General features: G+C 43.6%; 1 protein-coding gene across 8 annotated transcripts in view; it reads right to left on the bottom strand.

The window, feature by feature from the left end:
• Positions 1-23,823, bottom strand: part of LOC133487569 (transcription regulator protein BACH2-like) — a 162,812-nt gene that overhangs the window by 73,373 nt on the left and 65,616 nt on the right. For all 8 annotated transcript variants that reach the window (XR_009791374.1, XR_009791373.1, XR_009791372.1 and 5 more), the window contains exon 3: positions 7,207-8,616. Coding sequence is in view for 1 of the 8 variants with exons in the window: in XM_061794335.1 (XP_061650319.1) it covers positions 7,207-8,616 (1,410 nt within the window). In the remaining 7 variants the exon portion in view is untranslated. The remainder of the gene's footprint in view (positions 1-7,206; positions 8,617-23,823) is intronic.

Here is a 23,823-nt window from a genome sequence, read left to right as displayed (position 1 = left end):
TCAGCATTACACAAGAGCACAAAGAAACCGAAAGAGCAAAAACTGAAGGCCAAGACAAGACTTCATTGAAGTCAAGTCATTGAAAAGAGTGAGTTTGAGGAAAATGTGAGGACATATCCTATCAAAAATGTATTCCTGAAGATACCCAACAGATCCTGCCCACAACCAAGATTTTGATCGCAAGTTTAATGACAGCGATGTGAAAATGTGTGTTGACAGAGGACCATGCTAACCTGTCCTTCGATTTCCCAAAATGACTGAAGGCAGATCATTTCAAAAAAAGTATAATTATTAAATAATTGTATATCTTGCAAGACAGTGAAAGGCTTTCAGGGGTGATGATGAGTCTGCCACGAGCATACACCAGTGCAACTTCCTGGAACAGTATGAGAGTGCAATCAGGCTACAATTGAAGAATGTCAAAGACCAGAAAATGGGTAAAAAGAGGTCACGTAGTTGTCTCCTCTCAAACAGAGCACACAATAACCTCATTAAAGCCCCACCCACATCAACAAATCGACGGATTAGGGATAAAATACAACAAGCCAATATACAATATATTCAATACTCGTTGATGAAACCACTGATGCATCTCATTACGAGCAGGTCTCTTTTGTTGTGCATCGTGTGCAAGAAATGGAAGCTAAACAGCGCTTCCTCCAGGTCCACAATGTGTCAAAAACAACAGGGGAGGAGATGGAGAAAACAGCTCTTGACCTACTGAATAACAATGGCCTCTGAATCCAAAACGTGTGGTCATGGTCATGATGGCGCTGTCAATATGAGTGGTCAGTACAGGGGACTGCAGTCAAGAAAAGCCATCAATCCTTCCATTTTCCTCCACTTAGCCGAGGTCGGGTGGCAGGGGCAGCAGCTTCAGCAGGGAACCCCAGACTTCCCTCTCCCCAGCCACTTGCTCCAGCTCTTCCGAGGGGATTCCGAGGCGTTCCCAGGCCAGCCGAGAGACATAGTCTCTCCAGCGTGTCCTGGGTCGTCCCTGGGGTCTCTCCCGGTGGGACATGCCCAGAACACCTCACCAGGGAGGCGTGCGGGAGGCATCCTAATCAGATGCCCGAGCCACCTCATCTGGCTCCTCTCAATGCGGAGGAGCATCGGCTCTACTCTGAGCCCCTCTCGGATGACCGAGCTTCTCACCCTATCGCTAAGGGAAACCTCAGATACCCTACGGAGGAAACTCATTTCGGCCGCTTGTATCCGGGATCTTGTTCTTTCGGTCACGACCCACCACACGTGACCATAGATGAGGGTAGGAACGTAAAGAATACTACAGAAGAATGACAAGACTCTGTATTTACATTGCCAAGCCCACTGTTTAAATTTGTTCTTAGTTGAAAATGAAAAATGAAGCCTCCACTTCATTACCTTTTTCAACCCGGTAGAGAAGAGCTATGTATTTTTTTTAACCAGCTCTACAAAAAGGCACACTGCATTTGTAAAATGCCAAGAGGACCTGCATCCTGCAGAGTGTTTAATTTAACTGCAGAAGCTCTCTGACACACGTTGGGCATTCACAGAAAAAAGCCCTGAGGGCCCTCCTGAAACTGATGAATACTGTGGTCAAGGTCCTCAATGACATGACAGAGCAGGAACCATGGATCATTTGACACTTGAGACTGTGTGAGTCCTGGGACGCACGTGTCATGGAAACACCCGGTTAGGACATGCAACAACTAACCAAGAGAACAAGATGAGAGAAGACAGAAGAGGACAGGACAGGATGTGGGAAATGAGCAAGGCAGTGCTCCAAATGAGTGGTGCGTTGGGATGGTTTTATAGTGTAACACCTGTAAGAGCCTGATAGTTGATTTTGTTACTATAACCTGTGTTATTGCTAGTTGTCCCAACATAAGCAATTCTTAGCGTGTCTATGGAACTTATTAGTGAATGAACACCATATCACATGCAGGTTGGGCAACTGGTGTACGGCGATACAGAGCCGCCACATTGAGGAAGGGCGTGTCTCTTCATCTTCAATATCTTTAGATGAGAAATCCACAGTTTGAAGTCGATCGAATAAAATGTGTCGGAGGAGTTGGTAAAAATATGACGGCTGTAAAAGGTGAAAAATCTGACAGAATTTGAGAGTTTATTTATTTATTTAAAAATGGCGGACTTCTTATTGGGTTTAGAGTATGTACCCGAGAGACTTTTTTGTAGGTCTGGGGCTTTTATATACAGTATGCCTCCCAATTTTGGTAGACCTCGGTGAAACGTACAGCTATGTTTTTGAAAATTTGTAGGGGGCACTACTGGCCTATTTTTTAAAAAAATGCACAAAAAAACGTAAATATTGAAATGTTTACCTGGCTTGATGTGTGTAGAAAGTTTCATGAGTTATTGTGCATATTTAGACCCTCAAAGCAGCATTGTTTTCCTGATGAACAGCTTGGCCAACAGAATGGCGCCATGGCAACAGCGATAGATGAAATAACTTTTCACTTTCAATATATTTGGATGAGACACCCAAAGTTTGATGTCGACTGGATAAAATCTGTCGGAGGAGTTCTTAAAAATATCCTGGCTGTAAAAGGTGAAAAAAAAAATTCTGGGGGTGTTACATATGCCTCCCTATTTTGGTAGACCAAGGTGCAAAGTACAGCCGGGGCTGCATTTTGTAAAATTTGTAGAGAATGCTACTGAACCATTTATTTATTTTTTTAAATTGCACAAAAAAACTACTGTTAAATATTGAAATTGTTGTTTGTACAAAGTTTGCATGTTTAGACTCAAAACAGTGGGAGTTTCTTGACGAAGAGCGCGGCGAACAGCACGTTGCCACGGCAACAGCATTTGTCGAAAAGTCACAAGCTTTGTATTGTAACTTCATGAAGGCTTTACCGGTCTTCTGAGCAAATATTAGGTACATAGGATTAACCTGATAGCAAGAGAACAACAAAGTATGTCATTCCTTGTGCCAGTACATGGTGCTATTAGTACGATTATTATTTTTTTTCTCCCATATATGCCTTTAAGTGTTGACTGTCATCCAGTGTGTGAAATTTTGAAAAAATAAGACAATCTGGAGGCAAGTTACAACAGCTTTTGATATCACGGCAAATCATCAAAATTCACTGTGCAGCCACAGTCATGCCTTCTGCCGAAATGTCACAATTTTTTATTTATTTTTTTTAAATGTTTTTACAAAGCATGAACAATGTCTTGAGGCTTGACTGACAAAATTTCAGGTGGCTCTGCTCATTGTGCTCGGTGTAGTACATTGAAATGTAAAGACATTGTCGCCACTAGGTGGTGGTATATCTATATAAAAATATTGTCATACAGATATGCTCAGGGCGTGGCTAGTATGAAACATGAAGGGTGGGATTTTTTGGACCATGTACAGGGGAGTTATTCAGCATTTTCTGTTTTGTGGCGAAGGAAATTTGATATGTAATATTTGTTTAGGGTTGGGCATTGAGAATCGAGAACCGATTGGAACCGGGACTAACGTTCCGGTTCTCCCGGAATTGTTAAGATTTAAAAATTTTGGTTCCCAGTTTGGATGACGAGTCCACCGACCCTGAAGAAGATGTGGCGAAAACCAACGAAGAAGAACGCGTACGAAGACGTGCTTGTGCCCAACGGCGGCGGCGCGAACAAAAGTGTGTCTTAACTTTGTTAAAATTAATGACCAATCGCCTCAGTGCAACACTTGGAATAAGATTCTATTGTGCAATGGAGGCTTTCGTGATGTGTAGCGTCTGACGGGCTCCTAGCCTCAGCCTACACCGTGCGGAGCAACAGTGAAGTCAACTCTCAGTCTCTCAGTCAGTTTTGTACATCTCGAAATGCTACACGTGTCTACCAATTTTGTTAGCTGTAGGTCAAAGGTGGTGAGGGGGCCAATTTTTTTTTTAGATTTGTAGGGGGCACTACAGAGCCATTTTTGGGTGATCACAACTTGATCTAGACAGGTGTAGCCTGGGAGAAGGAACAGAAAAGTTTGAAAAAGTGATTTTTCTGGGCTTATTTCTGAAGGTTGTAACTGTAGGAGTTGGGTGTAAAAGGCGAAGAATAGGAACATTTTGAAAGAAAATTCAAAATGGCGGACTTCCTGTTGACTTTTTTGTAGGCCTTGGACTGTTTCATATGCCTCCCAATATTGGGAGACCTAGGTGAAACATACAGCCGGGGGCTGGTTTGTTGAAAATTTGTAGGGGGAGCTACTGAGCCTTTTTTTTTTTTTTTATTGCATAAAAACTGTTAAATATTCAACTATTTGCCAGCCTTGATGCGTGTGCAAAGTTTCACGGGTTTGCATGCATGCAACACCGTTGGTTTCTTGGAAAACAGCGCAGCAAACAGTACATCGCCACGGCAACAGCGTTTGTCAAAGTCACAAACTTTGTATTGTGACATCATGAAGGCCTTAACAGTGTCCTGAGCAAATATTAAGTAGATCGGATTAACCTGGTAACAAGAGGACATCAAAGTGCGAAACGTCATTTCCTTGTGCCAATAGAGATGGCGTTATTAGTACAATAGATTGTTTTTGTCCATAGACGTCCTTAAGTGTCAACTGTCATCAAGTGTGTGAAATTTTGAAATTATATGAGCATCTGGAGTCAAGTTGCAACAGCTTTTGATGTCACGGCAAATCATAAAAATTTGCTATTGCCACACCCTCAGCCGAAACATTTATTTTTTCCCCCAAAGCATGATCAACGTTTTGACGCTTTACTGAAAAAATTTCAGGTGGATGTGCGCAATGTTCTCGGCACAGTACATTAACAAGTAAAGGAAGATGGTTTTGTCGCCACTAGGTGGCGCTATATGGGAAATGAAATATTGTCATACAGATGTGTTCAGGGTGTGACTATTATGAAACATTTGAAGTTTGGGATTTTTTTGGAGCATGTGCTGGGGTTGGTTTAAGCATTTAAGGTTTAAGCATTTCCTGTTTTGCGGAAAAGGAAATTTGATATGCAAAATTTGATGCCCCGCCACCGTCATATAGTCTGGCGAAATGAGTAGCTTTTAATAACTTTTAATGTCCCTGGTCTGGAGATGCTACACACCAAGTTTGACGTCAATGGGATGAAAGCTGTGGGAAGTATGAGGCCAGAAAATGTGAAAAAAATGGTCCAAAAAAGTTCCAAAATTGTAGTTTCAAAAAAATCATAACTTACTTCCTATGTATCTTAGGATATGGCTTCTGCTGACTTTTCTGTATGTCTCGGGGTGCTACACATGCATAGTGCGGGGGCCATTGTTTTTTAGATTTGTCAGGGGGACTACAGAGCCATTTAAAAAAATAATAATAATCACAAAAAACAACAAACAAATATATTTTTTTTTTGCTATGCCTGATGTGCACGCAACGTTCGGTTTGAATCAAGGTATGTTTAGGCCCTCAAAATTGCAATCATTCACGGAGAATAATATTGAAGAAGAGGAATTCTTACGATTACAATAGGACCCTTGCAGTGCTCAGGCCCTACAAATAATGAAGAAGAAGAATTCTTACAATTGCGTTCGCTGCTCGGGCCCTAAAAAGAATAATTCTTACAACTACAATAGGTCCCTTGCAGCGGTCGCTGCTCGGGCCCAAACTGGAGCTGCTCGCAGCTATTAAGGGCCGTCGCACCCCTGTGCTCATTGGGGGTGCCGGCACATTTCAGATTCATTGAATACAAATGCACAGCACACTTTAGATTTATATTCAAGTAAAATGTAGAAAACTGTGTATACTTTTAGTTCCACTTCATACTTAACGTGTTACATTGTGTTGGTGTGTCACATCAAATGTCAACAAAATACCAAAATGACTTTTTATAAGGTCACAAAATGTGAGTTGTTAAAGGGTTATGAATACTTTTACAAGGCACTGTACATACATTAATAACGCTATAAAAGGCAGAAAAAAGGTCAAAATGGGGGACTTCCCGTTGGGTTTAGATTATGGCTCCAAGAGACTGTTTTTGTAGACTGTTACACATACCTCCCAAATTTGGTAGACCTAGGTAAAAGGGCTTTGTTAAAAATTAGTAGGGGGTGCTACTGAGTCCTTTTTAGAATATGACACAATAAATCTCTTAACTAAAGGCTTTATGTGTGTACAAAGTGTGTACAAAGTTGCATGAGTTTTAGTGCATGTTTAGAGTGTCAAAAACAGTGACAAAATAAACTCCCCATAGGGGAAGTATCGGTTTACAAGGCAGTGTACAAACAGCAATAACGTCAAGGACGATTGATTTATTTGCCAGTAGGTTGTGCTGTGACTACGAGAAAATAACTGTTTGTGGCCTGGACTCGTATGAAATGTGTGATATTTTGAAAAAATATGAGTATCTGTGATCAAGTTACAACAGCTTTTGTTGCCATGACGAAACATCAAAGTCGCCAACGGCAACAGCATTAGGAAAATCAAAAGCTTTTGATAACTTTTCATGTTCAACATCTTTATGCTGCATTCACACTGGATGCATTTTGGGTGTTTCGCGCCGCGTAATTACATAGAAAGTCAATGCAGTTGGCATGAATAGACGCAAATCCGTGCCGGGCATCGCAAGTTGGGTGGGCAGGCAAAAATTCACCTTCTTCACCCGTTCGCTCAAAGATGGGAGAGTTGAACTACAAGCCAGATTTGTGTCGTGACAGCCAATCAGCATCGAGAATGGACTATGTCACATACACCGTCCTGTACAGTTGAGTAGAGGAACATGGACGAGGTGATTGTTGCAGTCTGTGGGCACTTTGAGCTTTATGACACGACATTATCAGTACCGGGACCGAGCAAGAAAGGAGCAGGCTTGAAAAATTGTGAAGGAAGGAAGGTGGCATACCTGGTAAGTGTATTTTTTCATTTACTTGTTTACAACTGTTGAACTGCTAGCCAAGCTAGCATTAGCATGAGCCAAAGGTTTGGTACAACCACTGGCCATCAGACATTATGTCATGTTTGTTGAGCTTTTTCTATGCGAGCGAAAATCTTGACATTTAGTGGCATTAAGCAATGTAAAGGTCCTTCTCTAAACTGAGCATTTAAACGAGCTGCCAAAAGGTCTCAAATGAAATCGAACATGTTTGATTTCACTGCGACTCTTTGGCAACCCAGCTAGTCTCCAGGAGACACCAGTAGACATCTCTGCAACCAGCGGAGACTCGAGTCGCCATCAGGTTGCCATCGAGTCTCCAGACCAGTGAGATAGGGGTTTTAATAGAATAGAATAAGCTATAAAATACCTCAGGTCCAGGAACTCTGACGCCACTTTCACTGTCTCCCTCTGAGAAAGACCCCGACTCGTCGCTGGAGTTTCCACCACTGGCACCAAATCCTTGCTCTGTTTTGATCTTAGCACAACCCTGAGAAAAGACAATTTCTCGACTGTGGAGGTCCCTAGGCTCTTCTCTGCTTGCTAGGCACTGAGACAGTCCAGAGATGCAGCTAGAGTGTGGGGACAGGGACAAGTCAAACTGTTGCAGGTTGGAAGGTGGGCTGCCACTTCCTCCATCCTCTGCATATGAAAATGAAGAATGGGAGCTGGGAGTCTGATTTTGGGGCTCAGAGGGGACAGGGGAATAAGTTGATGTCTTGACAGGAGCACGGCATTTTGTAAGAAGACATGAGCTGGCAGAAGAAGTATCAATCTGCATCAAGCCTGAGACCTTTTCACTAAACTTTTCATCACCATAGTGGGCTATCATTTGTTGCTGATCACTCACTGCTGAAGAGAAAATTACACTGCGTCTGTCTAGCTCTCTTTCTTGTTTGGATGAGGAGGCATTAGGCATGTCAGTGTTGGTCAGTGTTGCTGGTACATCGGCAATGCCAGTTTTGAGATTCACCATTGCTTCCCTTTTGTCTTTCTGTCTGTGTTTGACTAGTTCTCTATAATGGTTGAGGGATAGTCTGTTGGAGAGGAGTTGCTCTATGGTAGTGCTTGGCATGCTGCTAAGATCCAGCCCTCCTCTTTGGAGGTATGAGCGCAGGCAGGACGAAGGTGAGCCACTGCTTGGAGAATGCTCAACTGCTACAGGAACCCCTTCTACCTCTAATTCCATCTCCAGCACCTCTTCCATACACAATTCTGGATTGCATCCACGCCGATCATCTCTTTCGTCTTCAAAGACAGGTTCCTCTTTGATTCTGAAGGGACTAAGAAGTGTTTGCATAACATCACTGCAGTCTGTGAGCTGTGAGCTCACTGGGCTGGCAGAGGTATGGTTGGCCAAGATGTCATCATCATCATCATCATCATCTTCATCATCATTGTCATCGCCACCATCATGAGTTTCACTGTTGTGCTGATACTGATAGTTCCTGTATTTAGGGCATTGAGGAAGATCAGTAGGAAATGGCTTTGTGGTTGCTTTATTGCTAGTGTGCTGCCTGTCTGTAGAATTGTCTGTGTATGTTGTCTCAGAAAAGATAGTGTTATTGGCTGTGTCATCATCATATTCCACCTTGCCATTACTGGTCAGTTGGCTGTCATTCTGTAGCTGGGCTTGAAGAAACCGGAAACAGGAATCCTCTAAATTGTGAACACCCAGGAAGTCAGCACACAGGATTACCTCGTGAATGTTCTCTTGGCTTAAAACAAGCTTGGCTGTGTAGGCAAACTGGAGCAGTGGGGCAAAGCCTTTTGCAGTCACCTGTAGGAAAAGCAGTTGCAGTAGTTGTGACATCTATTATGTGGACAGAGTCAGATTATTATTATTATTTTTTTTTTTACAAGCATTAAACATTTTCTGATCAAATAACATCAGCAACAAAACCAAAATGCAACCTGTTTACTAAAACTCCAAATTAAACAACTTAAACATATATAGTTTTAAACATATATAGTTTCAAGAAAAAGTATGTGAATCATTTAGGATTACCTGTATTTCTGCATAAATTGGTCATCATAAAATGTGATCATCTAAATTACAACAGTAGACACAGTTTTCTTATATTAATACCACACAAACTATACTGTACGTGTTCATGTTTTTATTGAACACAATATTTAAACGTCACAGTGCACGGTGAAAAAGAGCCTCATGCATGTTGTTAACGGCGGACTGCTGTGGTACAAAACACCGGAGAGCTATCTACCTGTGAGACCGGTTAGTCAAGCACAGCACAGCCGAAAGGCAATCCCAGTGGCCAATCGGTGTCTAAAAAAAAACACAGATTACTGCGGCCATTGAGCGTCGAGGGGTTAGCCGAGAGGCAGTCCCAGAGGCCAACCGGTGTCGAAAAACGGTGACGCCATCGAACCCTCAAGCCGATGGCGTCGAGAGGACGCTCTGAAGAGCAGTGGAATCAGCCTTGTGCAAGTGTGTGCTGATCACTTTGTACCGGCTAACCTGAGGCAAATTGAGCTGTCTGATCATCTCAGTACAGCAGATGAACTCGGAACATGAAAAAAATGGCTAAAAGATTTGCTCAGGACATGAAGGAGTTGAAAAAGTCATTCAACTTCATGTCAAACGAGTTGAGTACGCAGGTGAGTTGGAAAATGTTTCATATATACCAAATATTACTTCTATTAGTTTATACAACCTTCACAGGCTTCATTGTTCAATGTTCCTATAAGGTGTGCATACTGGTTGTTCCCAGTCATGTGACTACTAGCTATTTTTCAATAAAGATAGATTCAGTGCAGCTGGACAAAGATCCCTGTTTGGCTTTCCTTCTCTCTCACTTCTGTATGACGGAGGTTTTTTTGCTTAGACTTCAGTAAGGGCTGATAACTCGTAAGACTCGTACCTTTTCCTGTCTTTGCAAAGACTTTCCTTTCTTTTTTGTAAGAAAAACCCACAAAGACAAGATTGCTTCCTTACTTATTCTTATAAATATTTGCCATAACAGTTGGTGTCAGAAGTGGGATTCTAGGATTGATCGCCGATCCAGGGGACCCCGGGAGTGATTGATCTTCCAAGACCTACGCACGAGTCCTGCCTCGATGACGGCCAAAGCATCGACAGCAAAGCACCGCTGAACCAGATTTGAGGAGGTTGAGGCTGGGCGCCTGAACATGGGAGGGGATGCGGAGGGTGCAGAAGATGCTTCCATTGTGGAAAGAAGGGACATTGGATAGACATTGGATCAGAGACTGTCCGAAGGAGAAAAACAAAAAAACAAAAGGGCTTTTGCACTCATGGTGATGATCGATGGTGGGGGACCCAGGTCGTCCAGCCTCTGGCTGACTCCCGGCGGCCGTAAAGACGGAGCGGCGCTTGATATACAGACACACACACACATTCAACATTGCTGTTTCTTTTTATTATTTTTCTGCAATGAAGATGCGGTTGGCACTGATAACCCTGCTTCACTTAGGCTAGTTATTTAATTTAAAGTCACCACCATTCATTTACACACTTATGGAGTTAATGTATGCAACTATGACATATAATTGATAGATCCCTTTGAATTAGAAAGATGTCCTCCCCCTCTCCAAAACGAGTCCAAATTGACAGAATTAGCATTATATTTGGATCGCTCAGCGTTGTTTTTTTGTCATGACAACAAAAGATGAGGGATAACAAAGATTAATGGAAAATTGAAGTACTTGAAATGTAGAATCATTACTTGTAATTGTATGAGGATCTATTCCCCGTGTAGATGTTTGGTCTGGGACCTAAGGTGATCGAGGAATCACCCGAAATCTAAAACAATTTGTAATTTTTCAAGGTTTCGAGAAACTATTCAAGACTGGATATTCAGTCTGGGAAAAAGAATAAAAAATGCATATTGTTAATTGATGATTGAAAATTTTAAATAAACAAAGCTTTATTATTTTTTGGTACTAGATACATTGATGCAGTGAAATATCCATCCATCCATCCATCCGTTTACTTAGCCGCTTCTCCACACTAGGGTCGCGGGCGTGCTGGAGCCTATCCCAGCTATCATCGGGCAGGAAGCGGGGTACACCCTGAACTGGTTGCCAGCCAATCGCAGGGCACATACAAACAAACAACCATTCGCACTCACATTCACACCTACGGGCAATTTAGAGTTGTCAATTAACCTAACATGCATGTTTTTGGGATGTGGAAGGAAACCGGAGTGCTCGGAGAAAACCCACGCAGGTACGGGGAGAACATGCAAACTCCACACAGGTGGGGCAGGGGATTGTCCTCAGAACTGTGAGGCAGATGCTCTAACCAGTCGCCTCCACTGATATAAATTAACACAAATGTGAAAAGCAAAATGTGAACTACTTTCTGTGAGAGGTGAGAATATCGGTTTTGTAAAAATGTCCAATTCACAACACTGATTCAGAACCACGATTTGTTTGCACTCACAGAGTTAACAGTTCTGTTTGAAACAATGTTTGCTTCAAATGCTGTCAAATGATCAAATCAAATGTATTTATATAGCACCTTTTATAAACAAAAAATGTAACACCAAGTGCTTTACAGCAATTAAATTGACAACAAAAGCTTTAAAGGTATTTGAGACTGAAGACAAGCCTACCGACTGACATGACGTGTGTTCAACTTATGGACGAAAACAACTTTGTGTGAGTGACTGTGCCGTCTGCTGATTACTGATGTGTTGGTGTGTGAATGTTTATGTCTGTGTGTGGTGTTTGAGAGACAAATGCTGGAATCTTGGCCAAGTCTTGGGTGAAAGTGCGTTGTTTGACTGATTACAGGTAGATCTTTTCACGATGGATACTGTAAGTATCTGTGTGCGTGTTATTACTCATGTAATGCATTGTGAGTTATTGAAGGGGAAAATAAGTTGTGGGGAAATGTTTTTTGTTTTTTTTTAGGTTGAGGATTTCTACGGAAACTAATGTGACGCTGTGATCAAGAGATTTGTTTTGTTTTTATGAAGTAGTGAGAATGAGGCCTCGAGACCTGAACGGGAAAAGCCTATTGATGATAAAATACATCGGATGCTGTTAAATATATTTTTCCAGTATTGGAGTCGATGCTCATGAGGCCAAATTCCGTCCGGTATTAACCGCTTTTTGGTTGTCGAGAATGTTTTTTTTTTTTTTTTTGTATTTTGCTAAAGTGAGCATCCCAGGGATGATGTGTCACTTTATCAAAAGGGGGGTAGGGGTGATTGGTTTTGTGCTCTGGAGTACAAAGGCAGTGGATTGTTTTAGAGAAGAAGAATCACCTTTTATTGTCATGAACACGAAATTTGTTCTTTGCATTTAACCCATCAGAGTGAACACATACACATGTTAGTGGAACACACTGGAGCAGGGGGCAGCTGAACCGCCTGGGGAGCATTTCGGGGTGTCAGTGTCTTGCTCAAGGACACAACAGCCGTGAGTCCGGGGGATGTTGGCGGATGGTCCAGTCGGGATCTTGAACCTAGGTCCCCCACGGTGGCAGGCGATGATCTTAACCATTGGCCCGCGGATGCCTTCTATTTTTGTGCTTAGCAGCACAAGTCGCATCACACGTTGCATTATTATGTTTGACACATAATTGACTGCCACAATATCTGAATTTATAGATTCACTACTGTCATCGGTGTGTGTTATGGTTGTTGTCTTCCCCCTGTCTCCTACACACCTGCTCCTGAGAGCATCTTCCCTACCCGTGCCTCGTTTACCCTAATTACCCCGTGCATTTAACCTCGTGTCTCATTCTTTCTGGTCGCCAATTCGTTGTACCTTGTTGTCACGTTCCAGCATTCCTTGGTTCCACGTCACCGACTCATCGTAAGACTAGACCCTGTTCTGATTATTGACCTTGCCTTTTTGCTTCACGTTTTTTGGATACTGTTGCCTTCGCGGATTGCCTGCCTGTGTACCGACCTCTGCCCGTTTATTGAACCTCTCTTTTTTAAACTGTCCATTCGAATTGGAGTCGTGCATTTTGGGTCCTATCCTTTGTTCCGTTCATGACAGAACGAACTGGCCATAACATGGACCCAGCAGCCTCAGACCCGGTGCACAAAGCCCTTCAAGCGCAGGGTCAACGCATCTCGAAGCAGCTTGCTGCCCTCCACCTTCATCTAAAGGGACTGTCAGAGCATCAGGACACTATGATGAGACAGGTGGCCTCACAGTTTGAAGTTCTAATGAATATGGTTCAGAAGAAGGAACCAGCTGGCACACCACCCAATGCCGCCACTGTACCACAGATTCCATGCGAATCAGTCACCATGCCGCCACCTGCCACCTCTGCTGTTGTCTGCACACAGCTGTCTCGACCGGAGAGGTTCTCTGGAGATTCTGGGAATATTAAGCCATTCATCACTCACTGCGAACTCCACTTTGAGCTGCAAGCAGCTGCCTTCCACACCGAGCGGGCAAAGATCGCTTTTGTCATTTCCCACCTGACTGATCGTGCGGAGGCGTGGGCTACTGCTGAATGGAGCCGCAATTCTGCCGCGTGTCATTCTTGGGCATCTTTTGTAAAGACTATGGAGCAAGTTTTTCAGTATTCCACACCAGATCGTGAGGCAGCTCGCTCCCTTGTCACCTTACAACAAGGCAAGCGCAGGGTATCAGATTACGCGATTGAGTTTCGCATTCTAGCAGTCAGTGGAACAACAGGGCACTACTCGATGCATTTTTTTCAAGGACTATCCCCCGCCGTCAAGGATCATTTGGTCCCACTAGATCTGCCAACCGACTTGGACACTCTCATCGCTATCGCCATAAAAATCGACAAAAGACTTTTGGATCGCGAGCTGGACGGAGATCGCCGGAAGGATGCGCCACCGCGCACTTGGAGGACGAGCCTCGGTGACCAGCCAAACCAAGGCAGATCCCCTGTTGCCAGTCTCTATCCACTGGCTAGTGTCACCCCGGATGAACCCATGCAACTGGGCAGGTTCCATCTCTCCCCTGAGGAATGTCAACGCCGGCTGAAGGAAGGGCGGTGCTTCTACTGCGGGCAGTTGGGTCATTCCGTGAGCAACTGTCATGTCAAAGTTGCCGGTGCTGGTAACAAGGGTACGGGAGCGGTGAGTCTAAATATCATTAAGGAAGACCCTAACCAGGTTCTTCCTAAAGTGACACTATGCTCTCCAGATCAAGAGATTCATACATCTTTATTGACTCTGGTTCTGACGCAAATTTACTCAACTCCCTCCTCGTTAGACGTATGCACCTTAGAACCTTTCAAATAAAACGCCACGGCAACGGTTATGCTGCAGACGGCAGTTTTATGGGCAAGATCACTCACCGCACCCAAACACTCACATTGACATTTCCTGATTCTCACTCGGAACGCATTAGTTTTCATGTTTTTGGCGCTATGAATTATGACCTTATTTTAGGGAACCCTTGGTTGAAATTACATAACCCCCACATTGACTGGTCCTCTGGGCATGTTATGTCATGGGGCAGCAATTGCGCCCAGAACTGTTTCAAGCCTCCATGTAATGTTCAGGGATATGTTTCAAATTAAATTCCACAGACCCCATCTGGGGATCCTGACTTGTCTCAAGTGCCCACCTTTTACCATGACATTAAAGAAGTTTTTTCCAAGTCCAAAGCCAAATCCATGAAGGAGTATGTGGAAAAATCACTGGCAGCCGGGATCATTCGCCCATCACAAAGGTCATCAACCCTGTCACCATGAAGCTTAGGCTCCCAAGGTCGATGCGGGTCCACCCTGCATTTCACTTCAGCCTGCTCAAGCCCACTCGGGAGTCCCCTCTGGTCCCGCCTTCCAGGCCCCCCCCCCTCGTTGGAGAGGGATGGGGGTTTCAATATCTGGTGGACTGGGAGGGCTACGGGCCTGAGGAACGTTCATGGGTGCCGTCTGGGTTTATCGTGGATGACTCACTCATTCGGGACTTCCACATTGCGCATCCTGGGGCTCCGGTGCCGTCTGGGGCCGGCCGTTAAGGGGGGGTACTGTCATGGGTGTGTGTTATGGTTGTTGTCTTCCCCCTGTCTCGTACACACCTGCTCCTGAGAGCATCTTCCCCACCTGTGCCTCATTTACCCTAATTACCCCATGCATTTAACCTCGTGTCTCATTCTTTCTGGTCGCCAGTTTGTTGTACCATGTTGTCAACTTCCAGCATTCCTTGTTTCCACGTCACCGACTCATAGTAAGACTAGACCCTGTTCTGATTATTGACCTTGCCTTTTTGCCTCACGTTTTTTTGGATACTGTTGCCTTCACGGATTGCCTGCCTGTGTACCATCCTCTGCCCATTTATTAAACCTCTCTTTTTTAAACTGTCCATTTGAATTGGAGTCGTGCATTTTGGGTCCTATCCTTTGTTCCGTTCATGACAACTTCGAGCCAATTCAACAGGCTGCAAACACAGCACCAATATTGGCATTATTACAGTGATACATATGATGATTAGTCTACAAAATTTAATGTCAATAATTTTGAACTCATGAAACATTCACCTATTTGGGTTGACATATGAAGCGATATATATGAAATTGTGTACCTTAAGGATTCTCAGACCTGCAGAATCAAAATTTTCTGGTCTGAAGAAACCAAAATAGATCTTTTTGGCCTGAATTTGTCATTAGGTCAACATGGTATGATATAGTGGCTTTCCACATTATCACAAATTACAAGACTTGTAGCCTATATGTTGAAAGGTCTTAGCTGATACTAGCGTACAGAGCAAAGATACATTTTAACTGTCGTCTGAAAAACTAAATTTCAAAAGTTAAAACCCACCAACCTTCAGACGAAAAATCTAATAATGGTACAGATTTTATTTTTGGGCATGAAAAATTATTGCATGTCCTGGATCAGTAATTATGCATGCCTATCTGACTGTGTCATTGGCATCCCTTTGACAAAAAATGCTGAGGCAAATTTTATCAAACGGAAGAAAGTACTTCGATTTCCAGACTACTCAAAACCCTTCACTTGTTATTTACATGACCTCGTGTTGACACAGACACAGGTTTTGTTGGGAAAGTACCAAGCTGGAGATTTTATTCCACCCAAATTTTTGTAATGCGTGTGGAGCACTTTCTATGTATTTACATTTAGTAATGTTTTGATTATCAGTCTCAAAGATAATGATAATATACAAATATTATATTAGTATAATGCTTATAATGGGTCGGACCATATTGACGCTATAGTGTTAATGTATATAATGAAATAACGATTAATGGGCTTACAAAATACTATATATGGTAGACATGTTAAAGTAAGAATTGAAGTAAGTGGTGGTAGCAAAATTAACCGAAATTATTTTAAGAATTTTATTACAATGCTTCGAAAGCTTTTCTCTGACAACAGCTTTCTGACAGATTTCAATTTGACCTCAGAACACATGGTAGTTACCACTCGCAAAAAAATACTGGCAAGCCAATTAAATTAGGTCAAGTATATATGACGACGTGTGTGCACCCTATCCTTTTTTTAGACTCCATTGGACCGGATCCATTCGGGTCTACCAAAGCCAGATCTGCCGATGGGCATACAAATTGTTCAGGTATTGCACATTATCGACTAATCAATTTCAGGAAACAAGTCCAATCAGCATTCCTATGGCTGGCCGACGGACCCCTGCATGACATCAAACCCGTTGATTTCGTGCTGATTAAAAAACTTCCGGCGGAAAACGTGGAGACATCAACACTGGCTGGGACCTTTCCAAGTCCTCCTCGTAACCAACACTGCAGTGAAAGTTGCTGAAAGAGCTACGTGGGTTCACGCATCACACTGCAAGAAGGTCCCAGCGCCTTCTGTTTTCCCGACTCCTCCACTTCCCTCACCTTTTACGACGGAACCAACCCTGTTGCACATACATTCCTGACAACGCTGGTGAAACAGGTGTCATAGCCAGAATTCACAATTTCACTATTCAGTATAATCGAGCTAGAAACCAGCTGACTAAAGAAATTAACATTGCAAAGAGGAACTATTCAGCAAAGTTGGATAATCAGTTTAGCGCATCCATCCATCCATCCATTTTCTGAGCCGCTTCTCCTCACTAGGGTCGCGGGTGTGCTGGAGCCTATCCCAGCTGTCATCGGGCAGGAGGCGGGGTACACCCTGAACTGGTTGCCAGACAATCGCAGGGCACATAGAAACAAACAACCATTCACACTCACATTCACACCTACGGGCAATTTAGAGTCTCCAATTATTGCATGTTTTTGGGATGTGGGAGGAAACCGGAGTGCCCGGAGAAAACCCACACAGGCACGGGGAGAACATGCAAACTCCACACAGGCGGGGCCAGGGATTGAACCTGGGTCCTCAGAACTGTGAGGCTGACGCTCTAACCAGTCGGCCACCGTGCCGCCAGTTTAGCGCAAACGACTCTAAATCAGTCTGGCATGCATTCCAATCGCTGACTAATTACAAGCGACGATCCCCCCAAGCTGAGAACAATAGCACACTAGCCAACGACTTGAATACCTTCTACTGCAGATTTGAAAAGGACAGTTTCACACCACACACCCACCCGGCCGCACCCGCGACCACAATCACACCTCTGACTTCTGCGTTAACCATCCATGAACAGGATGTGAGACGCATCTTCAAACAACAAAAGATTAACAAAGTGTCCCAATTCTGCCTCAAAGTCTGCGCGGACCAGCTCGCTCCAGTCTTCACTCAGATCTTCAATAGATCTCTGGAAATGTGCGAAGTTCCATCCTGTTTCAAACGCTCCACCATCATTCCAGTCCCCAAGAAACCTGCAATCTCGGGTCTGAATGACTACAGGCCTGTCGCTTTGACATCTGTGGTCATGAAGTCCTTTGAACGTCTCGTGCTGGACCACCTCAAGAGTGTCACAGGTCCCCTGCTGGACCCCCTGCAGTTTGCCTACCAAGCGAACAGGTCTGCGGATGATGCAGTCAACATGGGACTGCACTTCATCCTAGAACACCTCGACAGTGCAGGGACCTACGCGAGGATCCTGTACGTGGACTTCAGCTCAGCGTTCAACACCATCATCCCTGAACTCCTTTAATCCAAGCTTCTCCAGCTCAGCGTCTCACCTGCCATCTGCCAGTGGATTTACAGCTTTCTGACGGGCAGGACACAGCAGGTCAGGCTGGGGGAGGCCACCTCATCCACACGCAGCATCAGCACTGGGGCGCCCCAAGGTTGTGTCCTCTCTCCGCTGCTCTTCTCTCTCTACACGAAGGACTGCACCTCAGCAAACCCGACTGTCAAACTCCTGAAGTTTGCAGATGAGACCACTGTCATCGGCCTTATCAAGGACGGTGACGAGTCTGCATATCGACAGGAAGCGCAGCGGCTGGAGCTGTGGTGCGGCCGACACAACCTGGAGCTGAACACGCTCAAGACTGTCGAGATGGAGATGCCTCCTGTCGTGGACTTCAGGAGGCATCCTTCGCCACAGCTGCCCCTCACGTTGTCCGGCTGCCTTGTGTCAACCGTCGAGACCTTCAAGTTCCTGAGAATTACAATCTCTCAGGACCTGAAGTGGGCCACCAACATCAACTCGTCCTCAAAAAGGCCCAGCAGAGGATGTACTTCCTGCGGCTTCTGAGAACGCACGGCCTGCCACCGGAGCTGCTGAGACAGTTCTACACAGCAGTCATCGAATCAGTCCTGTGTTCTTCCATCACAGTCTGGTTTGGTGCTGCTACAAAAAAGGACAAACTCCGACTGCAACGGACATTCAAAACTGCTGAAAGGATTGTCGGTACCCCCCTACCCACCCTTCAGGACTTGCACGCAGCCAGAACTAAGACAAGGGCGTCCAAAATCCTCTCGGACCCTCCGCACCCCGGTCACCAGCTCTTCCAGCTCCTTCCCTCAGGTAGGCGCTAACGATCAATGCAAACTAGAACTCGCAGACATTCCAACAGCTTCTTCCCTCTTGCGATCAACTTCTTAAACACCTAACCTATAATTCCATTACAACAAGCTGGCAATTTTTTGACTTGAGTTCGTTGTCACATTTCTGTGGGGCCAATTATGTATTACTCGTGCACTCACTGTAGTTGTCTCGCCATGCTGCACTATTTGCATATACTGGCCACACATGCCAGAGTAGCATCTGCTCCATTTGCACACTGATTGAGGAGTATCTGTAACATTTGCACAACCAACATTGTCCCAGATTATCGCACTACTCATCACTTTAAACCGCATACACTCCTTGAAGTCTCAGCGCCCTTTGCACAATGGTCATTGCACCGGACTATTGCAATATTAGTCATTCGAACTGCTCTAAGTGTTAGAGGACTCTGCATCTTTTTGCACAATTGTTTTTTGTCAATGTCTTTATGTCTCCAAAGTGTTCTGTAAATTGTTCTGTTGTACTAGAGCGGCTCTAACTACCGGAGACAAATTCCTTGTGTGTTTTGGACATACTTGTCAAATAAAGATGATTCTGATTCTCATGAACGTTTTCCTGACCGTTTCCCTCAATTAGACTGCTTGGATGACAATAATGACTTAAATGATGACCATGATTCATATTCCTCAGTCTAACTTTGTTGTATGACTGACTTAGAACCCGCTTATGAAGGATTTTCTTGAACCTGAGTTGTGAATTTCTGGACGACTGTAGGGTTGTTTTGTTAATTAGCTATTTTATTTATTGTTTATTTATTTAACTATTAATTATTTTTGTTAATACATATTATACTGTTATATTATTTTGATTAACTTTTTATGTTTTGATTACATAGTGTTAACTTTTAGGTACTTAGGATGTAATAATGTTTAGTCATTTTCCTTTTTTATATGATTAATAGTAGCTTGGGCGCCACGGTGGACGACTGGTTAGCGCGTCCGCCTCACAGTTCTGATGACCGAGGTTCAATCCCCGGCCCCGCCTGTGTGGAGTTTGCATGTTCTCCCCCGTGCCTGCGTGGGTTTTCTCCGGGCACTCCGGTTTCCTCCCACATCCCAAAACATGCATAAATTGGAGACTCTAAATTGCCCGTAGGTGTGAATGTGAGTGCGAATGGTTGTTTGTTTCTATGTGCCCTGCGATTGGCTGGCAACCAGTTCAGGGTGTACCCCGCCTCCTGCCCGATGATAGCTGGGATAGGCTCCAGCACGCCCGCGACCCTAGCGAGGAGAAGCGGCTCAGAAAATGGATGGATGGATGGATGGAATAGTAGATTGTGTGATATAATCAAAAGGGGGGAGCTGAGTTGGAAAAATGTATGTAGGTATTGCACATTATCGACTAATGAATTTCAGGAAACAAGTCCAATCACTCCCAATGCTGGCCGACAGATCCCTGCATGTCATCAAACCTGGTAACTTCATGCTGATTAAGAACTTCCGACTTGTTTCCTCGCACCTTTGATTAAAGTACTGTGGACTGACAAAATAATCTAAATGTCCTTTATGAAACAGGTACCAAGGTATTATACTCTATTTCCTCAAATTGGAGTGGGCAAATTGATGTTATGATATAAAATTCTAAGTTAGCGCTTTTGTAGTTTTGTTAACACTACCCTGACCATTCTTGAGGCTTCACATGTGGAAATTAATGCAATTCGTGAAGTAGCCCTCCAAAATCGCATGACACTTGATCTACTATTGGCTTCTCAGGGCGGTGTTCGTACTCTCTTGAACCAAACCTGTTGCACATACATTACTGACAATGCTGGCGATATAGGCGTCATAGCCAGTGGCATTAAAAACCTCACCATACTCCACTCCGCGATGTCATTGCCCACGAGGAGGTGCTCGATTCGACCTGGTTCACTGGACTTGGATGGCAGGCTTGGCTGTATCGCTTTGCACTTATGGTTTGTATTGCTTTGCTTGTTCTCTTTTTTTCATGTCCTGTTGCTTGTACCCTATGGTGAAATCTTTAGTCTCTTGCATAGTTGACACAGCGTTTGTCCACCATTCAAGATTTCACTATTCAGTCTCTGATGAACGTTTTCCTGACGATTTCCCTCAGTCCGACTCTTTGGATGACAACGACGACTTAAACAATGACCATGATTCTATTGCCCAGTTTAACTTTGTTGCATGACTGACTTACGACCCGATTATGAAGGATTTCCTGAAACCTGATGTGTGACTTTCTGGATGCATGTAGGGTTGTTTTGTTAATACATATTATAATGTTAGATAATTTTGATTGTTTAATGTTTTTGATTAACTTTTATTGTTTTGGATTAACTTTTAATGTTTTTGATTACTTAGTGTTTAGTAATATGAAGTTTGATTAACTTTTAATGTTTCGATTACTTAGTGTTAACCTTTAGGTACTTAGGATGTAATAATGTTTCGTAATTTTCCTTTTGTGATTAATAGTAGATTGTGTGATATAATAAAAATGGGGGAGCTGAGTTGTTGGAAAATGTATGTTTCATATATACCAAATATTACTTCTATTAGTTTATACAACCTTCACATGCTTTATTGTTCCATGTTATCACTACTAGCTGTTTTCCGGCCATGCTGTGCATACTAGTTGTTCCCACCCATATTGTGACTACTAGCTTTTCGCTAAAGATAAGTTGAGTGCAGCTGGACAATGATAATTGTTTGGCTTTCCTTTTCTTCTCTGTCTCTCTCACTTCTGTATAACAGAGGTAATTTATTTGCTGGGACTTCAGTAAGGGGTGACAACATGTGATGACTTGTACCTTTTCCTCTCTTTGCAAAAACATGTCTTTCTTTTTTGTAATAAAAACCCTCGAAGAAAAGATTGCTTCCTTACTTATTCTGTCAGAAAAAGATCTGCCAAAGCACAGGTTAAAAAAGAAGACCTGAAGGCTTTCATTGATGAGGTGAGACAATTGAAAGAAGTAATCAAGGAAAAGACAAGACAATAGAATCACTGCAAATGAGAGTGGATGATTTGGAACAATATACAAGAAGTGGGAGATCAACATCAACTCCATCCTCAAAAAAACCCAGCAGAGGATGTACTTCCTGCGGCTTCTGCCGAAGCACGGCCTGCCACAGGAGCTGCTGATGCAGTTCTACACAACAAGATTGTCGGTACCCTACCCACCCTTGAGGACTTGCACGCTGCCAGAACTAAGACAAGAGCATGGAATATCCTCTTGGGCCCTCCACATCCTGGTCACCACCTCTTCCAGCTCCTTCCCTCAGGTAGGCGCTATCGATCAATGCAAACTAAAACAAGCAGACTTTCCAACAGCTTCTTCCCTCTTGCCATTAACTTCAGTAGATTGACATCATTTGGAATGGCATACACCTGGCTATATAAAGTCTCATAGTTGGGAGTGCATATCAGAGCAGAAACTAAGCAAAGAAGTCTAAGCAATTGTCTGTCAACCTCTGAGACCAGATTGTGTCAAGGCACAAATCTGGGGAAGGATACAAAATAATTTCAGCAGCATTGAAGGTCCCGAAGAGCACTGTGGTCTTCATTATTCGGAAATGGAAGAAGGTTGGAACCACCAGGACCCTTCCTAGATCTGCCCATCCGACCAAGCTGAGTACCTGGGGAAGAAGGGTCTTGGTCAGAGAGGTGAACAAGAACCCTATGGTCACTAAAGCGGAGCTCCAGTGTTCCCTTGGGGAGATAGGACAACCATCCAGAAGTTCAACCATCGCTAACGCACGCTAACTAACGCCACCAATCAGGCCTTTATGGTAGAGTGGCCAGACTGAAGCCACTTCTCACTAAAAGTCACATGGCAGCCTGCTTGGAGTTTGCCAAAAGGCACCTTAAGGATTCTCAGACCTGCATAAACAATATTTTCTGGTCTGAAGAAACCAAAATAGAACTTTTTGCCCTGAATTGCAAGTGTTATATCTGGAGAAGAAGAGGCACTGCTCATCACCTGGCTAAAATCATCCCTACTGTGAAGCATGGTGGTGGCAGCATCATGCTGTGGGGCTGTTTTTTCTGCTGTAGGAACTGGGCGATTAGTCCGCACAGAGGGTAAGATGACAGCTGGCAAATGTATAGAAATTATTTAAGAGAACTTGCTTCAGAGTGCTCTGGAACTCAGACTATGGCGTTGATTCACCTTCCAACACGACAATGATCCAAGGCACACTGCCAAGATCACAAAGGAGTGGCTTCAGGAGTAGCCTGTGAATGTCCTTGAGTGGCCCAGCCAGAGCCCGGACTTCAATCCAATTGAACATCTCTGGAAAGACTTAAAAATGGCTGTCCACCGACGCTGCCCATCCAACCTGAGAGGATCTGCAGAGAAGAATGGGAGAAAATGCCCCAAAACAGAACAAGTCTGGAACAGCAAAATGTGGGAAAAAGTGAAGGGGTGTGAATACTTTTTGGTTGCACTGTAAATAGCAGGAGCCTTTGATTGAATCAAAGACTACAACAGATAATGTTAAAATTTACTGCGGTGGCAATCTCGGAGACATGGCTACACGATGACAAGGACCTGCACAACGATTGGGAAGATTATAATTTATTTAAACCAAACAGAGAAAACAAAAGGGGTGGAGGTGTAGTCCTGTTTGTGAAGAGAGGATGAAAAAGGGAGATTTGTAAAGATATGACTATGACTATTGAGGACCTGATGGAATGTGTGACTATTGAAATGCAAAATGCGGGTGAAAAAAAAACATGCTAGTAAGTTGTATCTCCAGAACACCAGGCTAATGTATGGACCGATTTAACAAAAGTTATCTTAGAGCTGTATTCTAAACATAATGGTAAGAGTCTAGTGGTATGTGGGGATTTCAATATTTATCTGTTAAAAGCATGATCACATAAAACAGCTGATTTTGTTAATATGTATAGTTTGAATTTATAGCCTTTAACATTAAAACCAACAAGAATAACAAAGGAGAGTGGCACATTAATAGATATTTTTGTTAATTTAGATGAAAAAAATGTTTTGCAGTGGAATACTGTTGACTGATATAAGTGATCCTTTGCCTGTCTTTGCTGTGTTTGAATTTATGGTAAAGCGGTATACAGTGGGTATGGATGAAAACAGCTGAAAGGAATCAGGCTCTAAAAGATGATCTTTTAAATTACGACTGGAC

This window comes from Phyllopteryx taeniolatus, chromosome 13 (assembly GCF_024500385.1).
Source record: "Phyllopteryx taeniolatus isolate TA_2022b chromosome 13, UOR_Ptae_1.2, whole genome shotgun sequence".
In the NCBI taxonomy this organism is placed as follows: domain Eukaryota; kingdom Metazoa; phylum Chordata; class Actinopteri; order Syngnathiformes; family Syngnathidae; genus Phyllopteryx; species Phyllopteryx taeniolatus.
The sequence above is the reverse complement of the archived record's forward strand: the minus strand, read 5'-3'. Positions and strand labels throughout refer to the sequence as shown.